The 18,119-nt window shown below is 42.4% G+C and overlaps 1 protein-coding gene across 1 annotated transcript in view; it reads left to right on the top strand.

The window, feature by feature from the left end:
* LOC139234620 (scavenger receptor cysteine-rich domain-containing protein DMBT1-like) overlaps positions 1-18,119 on the top strand; it is a 46,646-nt gene that overhangs the window by 11,939 nt on the left and 16,588 nt on the right. The window contains exons 3-6 of the mRNA XM_070865308.1: positions 6,058-6,090; positions 6,508-6,667; positions 6,858-7,175; positions 9,410-9,664. Of these exons, the coding sequence (XP_070721409.1) occupies positions 6,058-6,090; positions 6,508-6,667; positions 6,858-7,175; positions 9,410-9,664 (766 nt within the window). The remainder of the gene's footprint in view (positions 1-6,057; positions 6,091-6,507; positions 6,668-6,857; positions 7,176-9,409; positions 9,665-18,119) is intronic.

Here is an 18,119-nt window from a genome sequence, read left to right as displayed (position 1 = left end):
GCAGATATAAGTACAGTTTATTGTAAGAATTACGTTTTTGCAATCACCTTCCACATTCCATACATTTTATACAATGTCATGTATGGTTAATGAGATTACGGAGCATGTTTCTCCAGCTCCTTCCATTTGATCGATATTTTTTGCTGAAAATGTCGTTAGATGACTCTGCTTAGTTTCCGCTGTGTGTTTCTTTATATTTATTAATTTCTGTCAATAACAAAACTGGTTCACGTACTTGGAAATATTCCAGCATGATTACTTTATGTATTGAGGGAAATATATTTACGTGAATAATCGTCTTGTATTTAACAAAACTGATTGGATACTAAAATCCAATTTATGTAGCTAATTTAATGGCTATTTTCTGCAAATCGTAGAACTGAGAAAAAAGCATGAACGGTACAGTACTCCCTGAATCATTTTCACCAATCGTGCGCTTTTCAATATCAATTTACAGGAAAATGGTATGTTATTCAAATTTATCATCCATTGGGATTTATGAAGTGAATACTCAAATAAATTTTGCCATTTCCAGAATTCTCTTTTAATACATAATTTGGGTAATTTGTTTCACTTCATATTCCATCAATTACAAATAGGAAATTATTTCTCAATTTCTGTCATCGATAGTGAACGTGTTTGTATTATTTTACATCTTATTAACACTTACTTAACATTCCCAGTTGAGAATTGCGTCAAACTGAAATGGACTCACTGAGTGCAGAACACCAGACAAAGCTGCACCCACTGCCGACTGATCCCGCACACATATTACTGTGACCGATATTTCTCAGGTCTTGTGCTCGCTGACCGAAGTGTGATACAGAGAAATGAAGTAAAATATCTATATAGTTGGTTCAAGTTTAGACTGTTGGAGAAATACTCTAAAAACATTCAGATACAGATTAATTAAAGGTGAAACCCATATTGTTTCAACTGAATTAATTATTACTATAATTATTGATAATTACACTCTCCAAAAATGATGTTACTGGAAGTTCCAAAATCTCTGGGGGATTTGCGTTGTGCGTATTCTGGTTTAGTAAGTGAAGTTCTTCAAAATTATTAATTTTTAACTGAAATTATTTTCATACATTAAATGAGCAATATCATTTAGAGGTTACTGCACAAGATAAAAGATCACAGAGTTGGGGGTAAGATATTAGCATGGATAGAGTATTGGTTAACTAACAGAAAACAGAGGGTCGGGATAAATGGGTAATTTTGCGGTTGGCAAATAGTGACCAGTGGGCTGCCGCTGGGTCCTCCACTATTTACAATCTATATTAATGACTTTGATGAAGGGACCGAGTATAATGTAGCCAAGTTTGCTGATGATACAAAGATAGGCGGGAAAGCAAATTGTTAGGAGGACACACAAAATATGCAAAGGGATATAGACAGGCTAAGTGAGTGGGCAACAATTTGGCAGATGGAGTATAATGTGGAAAAATGTGAGGTTATCCACTTTGGCAGAAATCATAGAAAAGCAAATTATAATTTAAATGGAGAAGAATTGCAAAACGCGGCAGTATAGAAAGACCTGGGGGTCCTTGTGCATGGAACAGAAAAAGTTACTGTGCAGATACAGCACTAATCAGGAAGGCAAATGGAATGTTAGCCTTTATTGCAAGGGGGATAGAGTATAAATGCAGAGAAGTCCTGCTACACCTGTACAGGGTATTGGTGAGGTCACACCTGGAGCACTGCGTACAGTTTTTGCCTCCGCATTTGAGGAAGGATACACTGGCAATGCAGGCTGTTCAGAGAAGGTTCGCTAGGTTGATTCCAGAGATGAGTGAGTTGACTTATGAGAATAGGTTGAGTAGGTTGGGCCTATACACATTGGAGTTCAGAAGAATGAGAGGTGATCTTTTTAAATCCTATAAGATAATGAGGGGGCTTGACAAGCTGAATGCAGAGAGGATATTTCCACTCATATGGGAAAATAAAACTCGGCGACATAGAATAAAGGGCCACCCATTTAAAACTGAGATAAGGAGAAATTTCTTCTCCGAGTGTTGTGAGTCTATGGAATTCCCTGCCCCAGAGAGCTGTGGAGTTTGGGTAATTGAATATATTTAAGACGGAGCTGGACAGATTTGACAGCGATAAGGGAGTAAAGGGTTATGGGCATCGGACATGGAAGTGGAACTGAGTCCATGATCAGATCAGCCCTGATCTTATTGAATGGCGGAACAGGCTCGAGGGCAAAATGGCCTACTCCTGCTCCTATTTCTTATTTTTCTTATGTAATGATGACCGTTTCAAAATCTCCTTCCACATTCTCCATGTTTTATATTATTCATGTAGTATGGGGATTTGTTTCTCTAACTTCTTTCAAATGCTCGATAGATTTTTGGCTGAGTTTGTCAGGGTCGATGACTCCATTCAGTTTCTCAATGTTTCCAGTTTGTGTTTGGTTATAGTTATTAATCTAAATCAATTAAAATCCTGGTTCTCACACATTCATCAAATACATTATTCGTTTAATGAGATATATTTCACAGTTATTTACTTTATTTTGTTATAAAACTAACTGGATACTAAAATGCTGTTTTTATAGTTAATTTAAAGAACATTTTATGCAAAGTGTAGAACGGAGTAAAAACATTTCATTTTCACAAACCGCGCGCTGATCACAATCAATTTACAGAAAACGGGTATATTTTATTCAAATTTGTCATTCATTGGGATCGTATGAAGTCAATATTCAAATTGTTTATGTAATTTGTAAAAATGTCATTTCGTTTATATTTTGGATTCTTTGTCTGATTTTAAATTCAATCAACTTCAAATAGGGTACGACATCTGATTAAGACTTTGATTTTCAAAGGAGATTTGTGTCGCATTTAGATTTAAAACCTAAATCGAACACAACTGTTGCGCCAGTTTGTTTTGTTTTGCTCCCTGCGGCTGTCGTACAAACGAGACAGACAGGAGCTGATATTCCAGTCGGGGTTTTAAACCGAGCCTGTTGGAAGTAGAGCGCGGTCACGGTTAGAATAGAAGGTCTCGGAGCCCGGAGGTTAATTTCGCTCACTGGGTGTAGAAAACTAGTCAAAGCTGCACATACTGCCGAGTGATCCCACAGCCCGATTTCTTTTCCCAGTAGTTCTCAGTAGAAGTGCTGTCTGACCCCCATATGAGACAAAGAATGGAATTAAAATATTTTAAATAGTTTGTTCAGCTTTAGAGTGTTCCAAAGGATGAAAAATATTGTAAATTTAAATATTAGCTAGAGTTTGAACTTATATTGCTTCACTTATTAATATCACTCTTATCAAGTACACTCTCCAAAAAGTGATGCTCTTGAAACATCCTAAATCTCTCGCGGATTTGCTGTAGGAGTATTTTGTTCAGCTACCGACGATCGTCAAAACAATGACTTTTTATATTAAATTAAGCATTCTGATTCATATATTCATATGTACCGTGCCAAATAATAATTCATGCTTCTCAGTCTCTTTCTACATGCTCCATAATTTTATGTAGTGCGATGTATTGTTTAATGAGATATCGGGACTTGTTTCCCAATCTCCTTCCGCACGCTCCATGCTGTGGTCGCTTTGTGTAACAAATCCTGAATTGTATATTTATCTTCGGCAGATAGCGATCAGAGACATTTATTCTGCTCTTGTAAATATTCGGTGTGTATTTGGTATTTCTTACCGAGGTAACGTTTATTCAGGCAACTGTTAAGCGATATGGAGATATTGTGTTGAAATTACTGGTATCGCGTTTAAAGCTCAGTCTGGATTGTTTGATGTGGGTTCCCTCTGGTGTTTTACTGGAGGTGTTAACCTATAATTAATGTGTTTAAAAATTATTTGCTTCCTAAATCGAACAGGAACTCATTTAAATGTGAAAGCTGTTCAAATCCGACCTGAAATATTCATGTAAAATAATATTTTGATTCTTGCCACACCTAATAATCTGTAATGATAAGAATGTCCATATAAGCACTCTGTATTGACTGTATTTTTAAATCCCTACATCAGCCCTATAGTCAAATTCAACGAACTGGAAAGTTCCTGGCTTTGCATCCAATTCAGGAAGTTAAATTCGCGACACAGAATATCACTAAATTCTCACATTTTAGTTCTCGTCTTGTGAGTACTGGAGGGATTCTCAGCTATGAGGAATCGTGCAAATAAATGGGAAAACATTACCGACTGAAAAAGGACAAATCTGAGCAGTTATCCCTGATAATATGAGAAAAACTTGACGAATGGAGGACCATGCGAGTCGCACTTGTAGATTGATTGTTAATTATTCTGGGGTCAGGGATAGACGATGCGATCTGTGGTTGGGAAATTGTTGGAGTCCATTATTAAAGAAGCAGTAGCAGGACATTTGGAAAAGCAAAATTCGGTCAGGCAGTGTCAGCATAGATTTATGAAGGGGAAGTCATGTTTGACAAATTGGCTGGAATTCTTTGAGGATGTAATGAACAGGGTAGATAAAGGGAAACCAGTGGATGTGGTGTATTTGGACTTCCAGGAGGCATTTGACAAGGTGTCACATAAAAGGTTACTGCACAAGATAAAAGTTCACGGGGTTGGGGGTAATATATTAGCATGGATGAAGGATTGGCTAATGAACAGAAAACAAAGAGTTGGGATAAATGGTTCATTCTCGGGTTGGCAATCAGTAACCAGTGGGGTGCCGCAGGGATCAGTGCTGGGACCTCAACTATCTACTATCTATATTAATGGCTTGGTAGAACCAAGTTTGCTGATGGTACAAAGATGGAAGGAAAAGCAATGTGTGAGGAGGACACAAAAATCTGCAAAAGGACATAGACAGGCTAAATGAGTGGGCAAAAATTTGGCAGATGGAGTACAATGTTGGAAAGTGTGAGATCATGCACTTTGGCCGAACAAAATAAAAGAGCAAGTTATTATTTAAATGGAGAAAAATTGCAAAGTGCTGCAGTACAGCGGGACCTGTGGATACTTGTGCATGAAACGCAATAGGTTAATATGCAGGTACAGCAAGTGACCAGGAAGGCCAATGGAATCTTGGCCTTTATTGCAAAGGGGATGGAGTATAAAAGCAAGGAAGTCTTGCTACAGTTGTACAGTGTCATCAGTATTGGTGAGGCCACACCTGGAATACTGCGTGCAGTTTTGGTTTCCATATTTATGAAAGGATATACTTGCTTTGCAGGCAGTTCAGAGAAGCTTCACAAGGTTGATTCCGGAGATGAGGGGGTAGACGTATGAGGAAAGATTGAGTAGGTTGGGCCTCTACGCATTGGAAGCAGTTGAGGCTAGCTCATTGAATGTATTCAAATCACAGATAGATTTTTAACCAATAAGGGAATTAAGGGTTATGGGGAGCGGGTGGGTAAGTGGAGCTGAGTCCATGGCCAGATCAGCCATGATCTTGTTGAATGGCGGAGCAGGCTCGAGGGGCTGGATGGCCTACTCGTGTTCCTAATTCTTATGTTCTTATGTTCTTATGAATTCAGAAGAATGAGAGGTGATCTTAGCAAAACATATAAGATTATGAGGGGGCTTGACAAGGTGAAGAGTAGATGTTTCCCTGATAGGGGAGACTGAAACTAGAGGGCATAATATTAGAATAAGGGGCCACCCGTTTAAAACTGAGATAAGGAGAAATTTCTTCTCTCAGAGAGTTGTGAATCTGTGGAATTCGCTGCCTCAGAGAACTGTGGAAGCTGGCACATTGACTAAATTTAGGACATAAATAGACAGTCTTAAACGATAAGGAAATAAGGGGTTATGGGGAGCGGGCAGGGAAGTGGACCTGGGTCCATGATCCCATCAGCCATGATCATGTTAAATGGTGGAGCAGGATATGGCCATATGGCCTACTCCTGCTCCTATTTCTTATCTTCTTATGATCAGGCCAAAGTTTATTCCTCACCCTAATTGCTCTGAAAAGATGGTTCTTATATTTAAACCTCTGCAGTCCTTGTGGCGATAGTGTTCTGGGACCACACAGTTCATTGTATTTGTGACTTTTCTTTCCGACAGTTTCATTAATTTCTTGTCCCAGCGAACTCTGATTCTCAATGTCTCATTTCAGGCAGATCTGGGAACAGTCAAGCTAACCGGTCAGGTAATCGCCTTTATATTCACATTATCTGGTATCTCTCTGCTCTAATCCATCCCATTGAATATTAAGGCTGGACAATCTCAGGGCCTTTTTCATCACAGATTAACCTCAGAAGGGAAAGGAGCCTCCCGCGGTCCGTTACTAAAGATCTTTAATTGAAGCTGAGAGGCGGCTGCTGCCGTTATGCAGAATGATAATAAACGGGGTCCCTGTAGGGCAGCGAGTGAAGGTCCCGCTCCACTGACACTGTTGCCAGTCCCAAAGGGCGGCTCACTTTCCACCTCACCAATCGGTGCTCGCGTAGAGATCACATGACCACCAAGCCCCGCCTCTTTCTCTATTGGCTCCGGGGGTGGGGGCAATGTCTTCCAATCCTGACCTGCTCTGGGCTCGCGTTTTTTTCGGCCAATCGGTACTGAGCATGATGGGCAGCTGACCATTGCAGCCACGCCCATCTCCCGAGGTGTGGCGGCTGCAATATATTCCGCGCCAATTCCCCACCCCGTCCCTGTGGGAGCCGCTCTGGTGCTGGGAACTTCCCGCGGTCTCCGGGTTCCCTGCTCGTTTACACCGTTAATTGGTATGTTCCTCTCCATTTTGCCATGTTTAGTGTTTACTCCGGGTTTTATTCGGGGTCTGGGCACAGTCTGATGTTCCCACTGATTCCTCACATGGTCCTATTTGCCCGGTGAATGGGGGCGGTCCGCGCGCTGGGAGACTGCGGGTTTAATACACTGCAACCGCTTGATGATATTTCTGATATTTTACAGAGCCGGTGAAGCTGAGACTGGTGAATGGCGGCGGCCCGTGCGCTGGGAGACTGGAGATTCACTACAGGGGACAGTGGGGGACTGTGTATGATTTTCTCTGGGACCTGCGGGACGCCGCTGTTGTGTGTCGGGAGCTGGGCTGCGGGGCCGCGCTGTCAGCACTGGGCGGGGCTCACTTTGGGGAAGGGTCCGGACCCATTGTGACGTCACAAGTTCGGTGCGGCGGGACCGAGGCCGCTCTGCGGGAGTGTGTGTCAGATATCCCATGGGATCACTATCGCTGGTCACACTCCAGGGATGCCGGCGTCATCTGCTCAGGTAAACATCTTTCTCCTGTCTCCCATCTCCCGCCGCGTTTGGTGGTTTCCGGAAAAAAGCGGATATAAAATTACCTGCGACTGTCCGTCCCCGGAAAGTGAGAGTTTATAATTCCTGCATTGTCCGCTTATTATTAATGTTATATTATTATTAGGATCACTGTTTGTCTTGTGGTAATATCACTATATTATTATATGTAATACACATCCCCCCCACCGAGAGCAGTAATCACCTGGCACGCGGCACATTTACAATGCAGACAGAACAAGTTCCCATTGAGATTTGTCCAAAGCCGCAGTGAATGAGCGGAACCGCTGGAAATGTCACATTCTCAACCCGACAGCTATCGGGCATGCGCCGTGAGCCCGGCTCTGCGCCTGCGCTCATCGCTTGATGTCAGATCTGAGATTTACCAATGAGCTATTTACTTCATTTTCTGGTTGTGGGAACTTGCTGCGCACAAAATGGATGTTTCACAAAAAAGACCGGATTGAGTCTTGTTGATGGAGGTTCAATTCACCGATGTACTACTTTGGAACAATTCTCCCAACCAGTAAGAATAAATAAATGTATGTATGTACAGGATCAGAGAAACCTGGTGCATTTGCAGCTCCCCCTTGCATTTGCCGTATCTGATTACTTCATGTCTCACGATTCAGTTGAAGCTCATATTCTTAACGATCCGTCTGTGTGAGTGACTTAAACGCCTAACCTTCCCACAATAATTCGACACCCGCTCGTTTGTGACACAAGCATTTTGATTTAAATTAATTCACATTTGACCATCTCCTGCAGATTATGTTGCAAGTTCCTGGTTACATTTTAAACGTTCAAATGAAAACCACAATAAAAGGTGCTATCTAAAAGAACATTCATAAGATACACAGCGATAAGTCAGAAACATAGAACATATGTATAGAAGTAGGCCATTCGGCCCTTCGAGCCTGCACCACCATTCAATAAGATCATGGCTGATTATTCACCTCTGTATCCCTTTCCTGCTTTCTCTCCATACCCCTTGATCCCTTTAGCTGCAAGGGCCATATCTAACTCCCTCTTGAATATATCTAACGAATTGGCCTCAACAACTCTGCGATAGAGAATTCCACAGGTTAACAACTCTGAGTGAAGAAGTTTCTCCTCATCTTGGTCCTAAATGGCTTACCCTTATCCTTAGACTGTGACCCATGGTTCTGGACTTCCCAAGTATCAGGAACATTCTTCCTGCCTCTAACTTGTCCAATCCTATCAGAATTTTATGTTTCTATGAGATCCCCTCTAATTCTTCTAAACTCCAGTTAATACAGGCCCAGTCGATTCAATCTCTCCACATATGTCAGTCCTGCCATCCCAGGAATCAGTCTGGTGAACCTTCACTGCACTCCCTCAATAGCAAGAATGTCCTTTCTCAGATTAGGAGACTAAAACTGAACACAATATTCCAGGTGAGGCCTCACCAAGGCCCTGTAGAACTGCAGTAAAACCTCCCTGCTCCGATACTCAAATCCCCTAGCTATGAAGGCCAACATGCCATTTGCCGCCTTCACTGCCTGCTGTACCTGTATGTTAACTTTCAATGACTGATGCACCATGGCACCCAGGTCCCCTTTTCCTAATCTGTCGCCATTCAGATAATATTATGACTTTGTTTTTGCCCCCAAAATGGACAGCCTCACATTTATTCACATTATACTGTATCTGCTATGCATTTGCACACTCACCTAACCTGTGCAAATCATCCTGCAGCCTCTTAGCATCCTCCTCACAGCTCACACCGCCAATCAGCTTAGTGTTATCTGCAAACTATGAGATATTACACTCAATTCCTTAATCTAAATCATTGATGTATATTGTAAAGAGCTGGGGTCCAAGCACTGAACCCTGTGGCACCCCACTAGTCACTGCCTGCCGTTCTGAAAAGGACCTGTTTATCCCGATTCTCTGCTTCCTATCTGCCAATCAGTTCTCTATCCACGTCAATACATTACCCCAATACCATGTGCTTTAATTTTGCACACTAATTTCTCGTGTGGGATCTTGTCAAAAGCCTTATTTGATAACATCAATACTTCCTCTAACATGTTTAAACAATGTGATCCCAGTGTTTACGATGTCTCTGACCTGACTGTAATTCAACAGGGCAATCAGATTATTGATAAGATAACTGGATCTCTGACCACATTTTAATATAAATCGCCTTACAATGCTCACTGTTTATTTAATATTATTCCCAGGAAGCGCTAAGCCCAGACTGGTGAATGGAAGCAGTCCCTGTGCGGGGAGACTGGAGATTTATGGGAATGGAATCTGGAGGACAGTTTGCGGCGATCGATCCTGGGACTTAGCGAACGCGGAAGCTGTTTGTAACGAGCTGGGCTGTGGCTCAGGTGCAGCAGCGCCGCTTGATGCTCACTTTGGAGAAGGGTCAGGGCCTGTAATTGGTCCAGCAGGCTGCGGACACCAGCGGGATGTTGGAGTCATCTGTTCAGGTACAAATTATTCTTTGTGAACATATCGATTACAGTGCGGCCACATCTAGATAAATAGTGACAGATTAGAAACATTCACATGTTCTGCTTGATGAAGGGGAGGGTGTCAAACAGGGTTTAGTATTACATTTCTTCACTTTCGAGTGAAATTGGCTGGTTTATCCAATCAGTAGTTTGTTGCTAATTTTCAATCCTGTTACTTTGATTCGACACTGCGTGCTGATTGGTTAGCAAAACGTGATTGAGAAACGACATGTTCAATCACTCCCACCTGCAAAGTAAAATGGCTTGACCGGTGCAAAGAATAGCGCAGTTTCAGAGCATTTGCTCCCCTACTGCTGAGCCGTCTCTCACAGCGCTTGCTATTTTTGCACCTTGTGCTGAGTGGTCTCAGTGCCTTTCAGTAAAGCTACTGTTGGCTGGACTATTATAGTAACTCTTGTTCAATAGGCTCTAATAGTATCTCCTATTGACTGGCCTTTCATTATATGTCGTCTTGTCTGGGCTCTCACGGTATCACTTGTTGAGTGGGTTTTCACTGTTTCTTCCATCGTCGCAGATTTCACTGTGCCAGCTATTGACTGGGTGACAAACCTGCACATTTGATTATTTGGTTCTGGGTTTTCATGCACCAACTGTTGAGTGGGCAGTTACTGCTCCAGCGGATAATTGTGTTCTCACCTCACGCTCTAATTAAAATTATAATGTTAGAAATGAACGTGAGAATAATACATGTAAGTGGCGTTGTTAACGATACTGAGTAACCAATTCCTGTAATATAATTGGACAATACTGATCTTGGCCAGGTTGATTGATATTTTTGCACTTGGGGAATTACTTGATTCCATTGTATATTAAACTTCATGGTTTTCTACACTACAACAATGACCTCCGTTCATTCCATTTACTCCAGAAGCAGACTTGAGTTTATCTTTAATTAAATGTGCTCTCCTTTCATTCATATATTTTCTACAACAGTCTAATTGTTTCAGGAGTCTCTGTTCTTTTCTAATTATACAACGTCTGAACCAGTGAACACTACTCACCGACTAAAGCTCAGAGATATTACAAGGTTGCCCGGCCCAGAACCTGATTTCTGTGACCGGGACAGTGATCAATGCCGAGCATTTCAAGATAGCAAATTAAACATTCAATTTAACTGCAACAAAGATAGAGTGAAAACATTTGAGCCGTCACACATAATCACTGTACCGTTATCTGTACTTAATAAACAGCCCCCATTCTGGCAACGGATCAGGAAAAACATCTGCACCATTTAGAAAAAGCAGGAAACCAGCAAGGTTTGATCATTTTGTTATTTTAAAACCATCTCACTTCCATTAAAAGGAGCAGTAGAAAGGCAGCAACATTTGACTGTTTTAATATATTTAACCCATCTCAAATTCCGCTACAAGAGCTCTAAAATCATATATTAAATAATTGTTACTCTTCTTGTATCCCATGAAAGGAGTATTAAACCCCTCAGAGTTTGATTATTTATTAATGTTTAATGTCTACCTCACATTCCAGTAATGGAGCAGGAATAACCTGCAGTGTTTGATTATTTTGTTCTATTTAACATTCAATGTATAACCCTGTGCAACGGAAAACTATACAGCTAAATTGATTGATGTTTAATTATATATGAACAGTAAGCTGGTTATAAATAAGAAAACAGAGGGTCGGGGTTATAGACAAATGGTGGAAGAGGCGTTCCAGATGAATCGGTGCTGGGACCAGTTTTGTTCATCTTTTACATAAATGATTTGAACTAGGTAAATAAAATTACAATATCAAAATTTGCAGATTACACAAAATTATGAGTTGTAGTTCATATGGAAGAGGACTGTGACTAAATACAGCAATACGTTAAGAAACTTCTATAATGTGCGAGTAATTGACACATCTAATTCAAAATAGATAAGTGTGAGGTAGTACATTTTGGTAGGAAGAATAAGACCACCACATACCCCTTAGAAAATAAGTGTCTAACTGATAATGAACAGTGGGATCTGGACATAAAGATACATTAATCTATAAAAGTGGCGACGCAGGATAATAATGCCTTTAAAGAGCAAACAAAGCACGGTGGTTCATGTCTGGAGGGCTCTAACTGAAAACAGAGAAGATATGTCAAAATTGTATAGACCTTTGGTTAGACCACACTTGGAGTACGGTGAACAGGTCTGGTCTCATTATAAAATGATAGACGCATGAGAGAATATGCGAAAAAGATGAAATAGAATGATATCAGAACTGAGAGGTTATAACTATCAGGAAATATTGAACATGTTGGGGCTATTTTCTCCACAAAAGGGAAGACTGAGTTTTAATGCCCCCCCGCACCAAGGGAGCATTGCCACTCTGAACGACGTCTGATTGTCTCCACTGGGCCAGAAGGGCATCGTGGTACCTGGGCTGCGAAATAAAAACTGAGTACCGCGCTGCACAATAGCAGCCTGGACCACACAAGGGGACATGAATTCGAGCGGACCAATGAATCGGCAAAACCGCCAAGCTGGTGGACCATGGCATTTGTGACCTCCCCTTTAACGTCTGCCCGCGAGTGGATGTCGGCACGCTTCATGACCCACGAGGCTGGCACTGACACCCACTTGCACCAGCATCGTGGAGCGTGGGGCATATCCGCCGTGGGTTGGACAAGTGTCGGTGCATGCCACTTACTGGGATGACTATCACCTGGTGCACAATAGTCCGTGGGGCCTCTGCAATCTATTGGGCAATTTTGCGGGAGCCGGTAACCCCACACTGGCAAAGTATTCCACACCCCATTAGCCTCCTGCGGACGTGCAAACGGACGTCGCCAAGAGGAGCAATTTCGAACCCAATAATCTGCAACAAAATGCATTTACATTTGAAATAATATCGGTCAATCAATGAAAGCCTACATGAACTTGTTACATAAGAACATAAGAAATGGGGACAGGAGTAGGCCATACGGCCCCTCGAGGCTGCTCCACCATTCAATAAGATCGTGGCTGATCTGATCATTGACTCAGCTCCACTTCACCGCCCGCTGCCCATAATGCCTTATCACCTTATCAGTCAAGAAACTGTCTATTTCTATCTTAAATTTATTCAATGCCGCAGATTCCACAGCTCCATGAGGCAGCAAATTCCACAGATTTACAACCCTCAAAGAAGAAATTCCTCCTCATCTCTGTTTTTAAATGGACAGCCCCTTATTCTAAGATCATGCCCTCTAGCTCTAGTCTTTCTCCATCAGTGGATACATCCTCTCTGCATCCACCTTGTCAAGCCCCCTCATAATCTTATATGTTTCGGTAAGATCACCTCATTCTTCTGATCGCCAAAGAGTAGAGGCCCAAATTACTCAACATTTCCTCCATAAGTCAACGTCCTCATCACCGGAATCAACCTAGTGAACCTTCTCTGAACTGCAAGTATATCCTTTCGTAAATATGGAAACCAAAACTGCACGCAGTATTCCAGATATGGCCTCACCAATACCTAGTATAGCTGTAGCAAGACTTCCCTGCTTTGATACTCCACACTCCATTCCCCTTTGCAATAAAGGCCAAGATACCATTGGCCTTCCTGATCATTTGCTGTACCTGCATACTATCCTTTTGTGTTTAATGCACAAATACCCCAGGTCCCGGTGTACTGCGGCACTTTGCAACCTTTCACCATTTAAATAATAACTTGCTCTTTGATTTTTTTTCTGGCAACATGCATGACCTCACACTTTCCATCATGAAACTCCATCTGCCAAATTCTCGCCTACTCAGTTAGCCTGTCTATGTCCTTTTGCAGATTTTTTGTGTCCTCACACATTGCTTTTCCTCCCATCTTTGTATCATCAGCAAACTTGGCTATGTTACACTCAGTCCCTTCTTCCAAGTCGTTAATATAGATTGTAAATGGTTGGGGTCCCAGCACTGATCCCTGCGGCACCCCACTAGGTACTGGTTGCCAACCAGAGAATGAAACATAAACATAGAAAATAAGCGCAGGAGTAGGCCATTCAGCCCTTCAAGCCTGTACGACCATTCAATAAGATCATGGCTGGTCATCACCTCAGTACCACTTTCCTGCTTTCTCTCCATACCCCTTGATCCTGTTAGCTGTAAGGGACGTATCTAACTCCCTCTTGAATATATCCAACGAACTGGCATCAACAACTCTGCATTAGTGAACTCCACATGTTAATAACTCTCTGAGTGAAGAAGTTTCTCCTCATCTCGGTCCGAAATGGCTTACCCCTTATCCTTGGACTCTGTCCCTTGGTTCTGGACTTCCCCAACATCGGGAACATTCTTCCCACATCTAACCAGTCCCGTCAGTGTTTTATATGTTTCTATGAGATCCCCTCTCATTCTTCTAAACTCCAGTGAATACAAGCCCAGTTGATCCATTTATCCCGACTCTCTGATTTTTGTTTGTTAGCCAATCCTCTATCCATGCTAATATATTACCCCCAACCCCGTGAACTTTAATCTTGTGCAGTAACCTTTATGTGGCACCTTGTCAAATGCCTTCTGCAAGTCCAAATACAACACACCCACTGGTTCCCCTTTATCCACCCTGTTCGTTACATCCTCAAAGAACTCTAGCAAATTTGTTAAATGTGACTTCCCCTTCATAAATCCATGCTGACTTTGCCTGAACGAATTTTGCTTATCCAAATGTCCTGCTACTGCTTCTTTAATGATGGATTCCTACAATTTTGCAACCATAGATGTTAGGCTAACTGGTCTATAGTTGTCTGCTTTTTGTCTGCTGCCTTTTTTAAATAGGGGCAGTCTTCCAATGTGCTGAGACCTCCCCAGAATCCAGAGAATTTTGGTAAATTACAAGTAATGCATCCATAATCTCTGCCGCTAATTCTCTTAAGGACCCTAGAATGCAAGCCATCGAGTCCAGGGGATTTATCTGCCTTTAATCCCATCATCTTACTGAGTACCACCTCCCAAGTGATTGTGATTGTGTTAAGTTCCTCCTCCTGCCTATGCCCCGCCGTAGCCCCTTGATTATCCACTGTTGGAATATTGTTAGTTGTTGCTGTGCTCTACCATAAAGACTGATACAAATTATTTGTTCAGAGTTTCTGCCATCTCCATGTTCCCCATTACTAGTTCCCCAGTCTCGTCCTCAAAGGGGCCAACATTTAATTTAGCCACTATTTTCCTTTTTATATACCTATACAAACTCTTGCTATCTGTTTTTATATTTTGTGCTAGGTTACTTTCATCGGCTATCTTCCCTTTCTTAATCATTTTTTTAGTCGTTCTTTGCTGGCTTTTAAAAGCTTCCAAGTCTCCTGTCCTCCCATAGTTTTGGCCACTTTGTAGCCCTTGTTTTGAATTGGATACTGTCCTTTATTTCTTTGGTTGGCCATGGATGACTATCTTTTATCTTACACCCTTTCCTCCTCACTCGAATATATTTTTCTTGAGAGTTGTGAAATATCTCCTTAAATGTACACTGCTGTTCATGAACCGTCCTACACTTTAATCTATTTTCCCAGTCCATTTTACCCAACTCTGCACTCATACCTTCATGGTCTCCTTTATTTAAGTTGGTTAGAGATCCAACTTTCTCACCCTCCATCTGAATTTGAAATTCAATCATACTATGATCACTCATTCCTAGAGGATCCTTTACTCGGAGATTGTTTATTAATCCTGTCTCATTACACAGGACCAGATCTAAGATAGCCTGCCCCCTGGTTGGTTCCGTTACATACTGTTCAAGGAACCCGTCCCTTAAGCACTCTATGAACTCCTCCTCAAGGCTACCCTGATGAAATTGATTTGTCCAATCAATATGGAGGTTAAAATCACCCATGATTATTGCTGTTCCCTTTTTACAACCCCCCTCTATTTCTTGGTTTGTGCTCTGACCAACAGAGCTGCTATTGTTGGGGGGCCTATAGACTACACCCACCAGTAATTCTTTTCCCCATATTGTTCCTTATCTCCACCCAAACTGTTTCACCACCCTTATCATTTGAGCCAATATCGTTTCTTACTACTGCAGTAATTCCATCCTTTATCAATAGATCTACCCCACTTCCTTTTCCTTTCTGTCTGTATTTCCGTATTGTGAAATAACCCTGAATATGTATTTAACAGTCCTGGTCACCTTGCATCCACATCTCTGCAATGGGTATCAGATCATACCCGTTTGTCTCAATTTGAGCCGCCAACTCATCTATTTTGTTACAAATGCTACGTGCTTTTAGATAAAGTGTCTCAGTTTTTTTTTTTACCTTTTTTTTTCCTGTTTGTTTCCTCTCTCTCCTTCAAACTCACTTTCTTTATTTTTGCTTGCTAATTTCCGCTTTACTCCCCTCCCTACTGAATCGATTTTCAGGTTCCCATCCCCCTGCCAAGCTAGTTTTAAACCCTCCCCAACAGTACTAGCAAACCTCACCCCCGCCGACCCCCGCGAGGATATTGGTCCCTGCTGTGTTGAGGTGCAACCCGTCTGGCTGGTACTGGTCCAACCTCCCCCCAGAAGCGGTCCCAATGCCTTTGGAAACTAAAGCCCTCCCGCCTGCACCATCTCTCCAGCCACGTATTCATCTGCTCTATCCTCCTATTTCTGTACTCACTTGCTTGTGGCAGTGGGAAAAATCCGGAGATTACTACCTTTTTGAGGTCTTGCATTTTAATCTCTCTCCTAGCTCCCTAAACTCTGCCTGCAGGACCTCATCCTTCTTTCTACCTATTTAATTGATACCGATGTGGACCACGACCTCTGGCTCTTCACCCTCTTCCCCTAGAATTCTCTGCAGCTGCTTGGTGACATCATTGACCCTGGCACCAGGGAGACAACATACCATCCTGGAGTTTCGTCTGTGGTAGCAACCCCCCCCCCCCCCCCCGGCCCTGTGCAGCTGAGCCATCCGTGGTGCTATGGATTTGACTCTGACTGCAATCCGCAGAGCCATCATCACCCCCACCAGTACTTAGAACAGAATGCCGGTTCGAGAGTGAGATGGACTCGGGGGACTCCTGCACTACCTACTTAGTCTTGCTCTTCTGTCCGGCGGTCACCCGCTCCCTCTCTGCCTGCACACTCATAAGCTGTGGAGTGACCGCGTCTAGAAATGTGATGTGCTATCCACGTTGCTCTCTCTCTCGCGGATGCACCGCAGTTGCCGCCAAGCTCCAAAACACACAACTCGAGTTGGTGCAGCCGGAGACACCTCCCGCACACGTGGTCGCTCCAGCTGCGAAACACCTGGGACTTCCCACATGCCACAGGATTTGCAATCCACGGGACTGAGCTGCCCTGCCATCCTTCTAGTTACACTCGCAACTATCAAGTAGAACTAAACTCTAAACCTTAGCACAACACACCCAGCCGCTATTCCGCAAACAGCCGATTTAATTAACTAGCTCTTCTTAGATAATAAAGATCACATGCATTTACTGGCAGATCATACTTATGTCAATGCCAAATGTTTCCTACTGAAAAGAAAAAGAAAAGAAAAGTACTCACCAGTCCACCAGCCAATCATTTACCCGCTTGGCTGTGACATCACACTTCGATTTTGTTTTTTTTTAGAAACTTTTTCTCCCTGCACCAGCTGACTCCTCCGACTGCTGCTGGCCTTTTTATAGGCCTCGACCTCCCGTTCCCGCTCCTGTGGCTCCTTCGACTGCTGCTGGCCTTTTTTCGGCCTCGACCTCCTGTTATTTTACTCCTTGATGAATTACCTGAGAGGGTTGATGATGGTAGTTTGGTTCATGTTGTGTACATAGACTTTTAAAATGCGTTTGATAAAGTACCACAAATTGATGTGCTAGAAAATTAAAGCCATGGGATTAAAGTGTCAGTGGCTGCGTGGATACGCAGATGGCAAAGGGACAAAAATGCAGAGAGTCGTGGTGAACTAATGTTTTTTGGGCTGGAGGGAAGAGCGCAGTTGTATCCCGCAGGGGTTGGTGTTTATTGTAATACTCTGTTTGATATATATTAATCACCTGCACTTGTTTATACAGCGTGTAATTTCAAACTTTTCAACTGACACGAAACTTGGAAATGCATTAAGAATTTTACGGGGTATAGTAATAGGCATCAGGGGGACATAGGCAGGCTGGTGAAATTGGCAGACACTTGGCAGATTACATTTATCGCAGAACAGTGTGAAGCGATTCATTTTAGTAGGAAGAAGGAGCAAAGGCAATATACACTAAATGGTACAATGTTAACGGTGCGTGCAGGAGCATAGGGATCTGGGGGGTTATGTATTTTATATTGGCAGGTGAAGTTGAGTATTAAATTAAAAATGCAGAGGGGATCCTTGGCTTTATAGGTGGAGGCCTAAAGTACAAAAGAAAGGAAGTTATGCTAATTCTGCATAAAACTCTGTTTTTAGGCTGCAGATGGAGCGTTTTGGCCAATTCATTTCACCACACTAGGTAATATTTTGAGGCCTTGGAGAGGGTGCCGAGGAGAT

Source organism: Pristiophorus japonicus, chromosome 22 (assembly GCF_044704955.1).
Source record: "Pristiophorus japonicus isolate sPriJap1 chromosome 22, sPriJap1.hap1, whole genome shotgun sequence".
Classification (NCBI taxonomy): domain Eukaryota; kingdom Metazoa; phylum Chordata; class Chondrichthyes; family Pristiophoridae; genus Pristiophorus; species Pristiophorus japonicus.
Note: the sequence above shows the minus strand (reverse complement) of the source record. Positions and strands in the feature narration are given on the sequence as shown.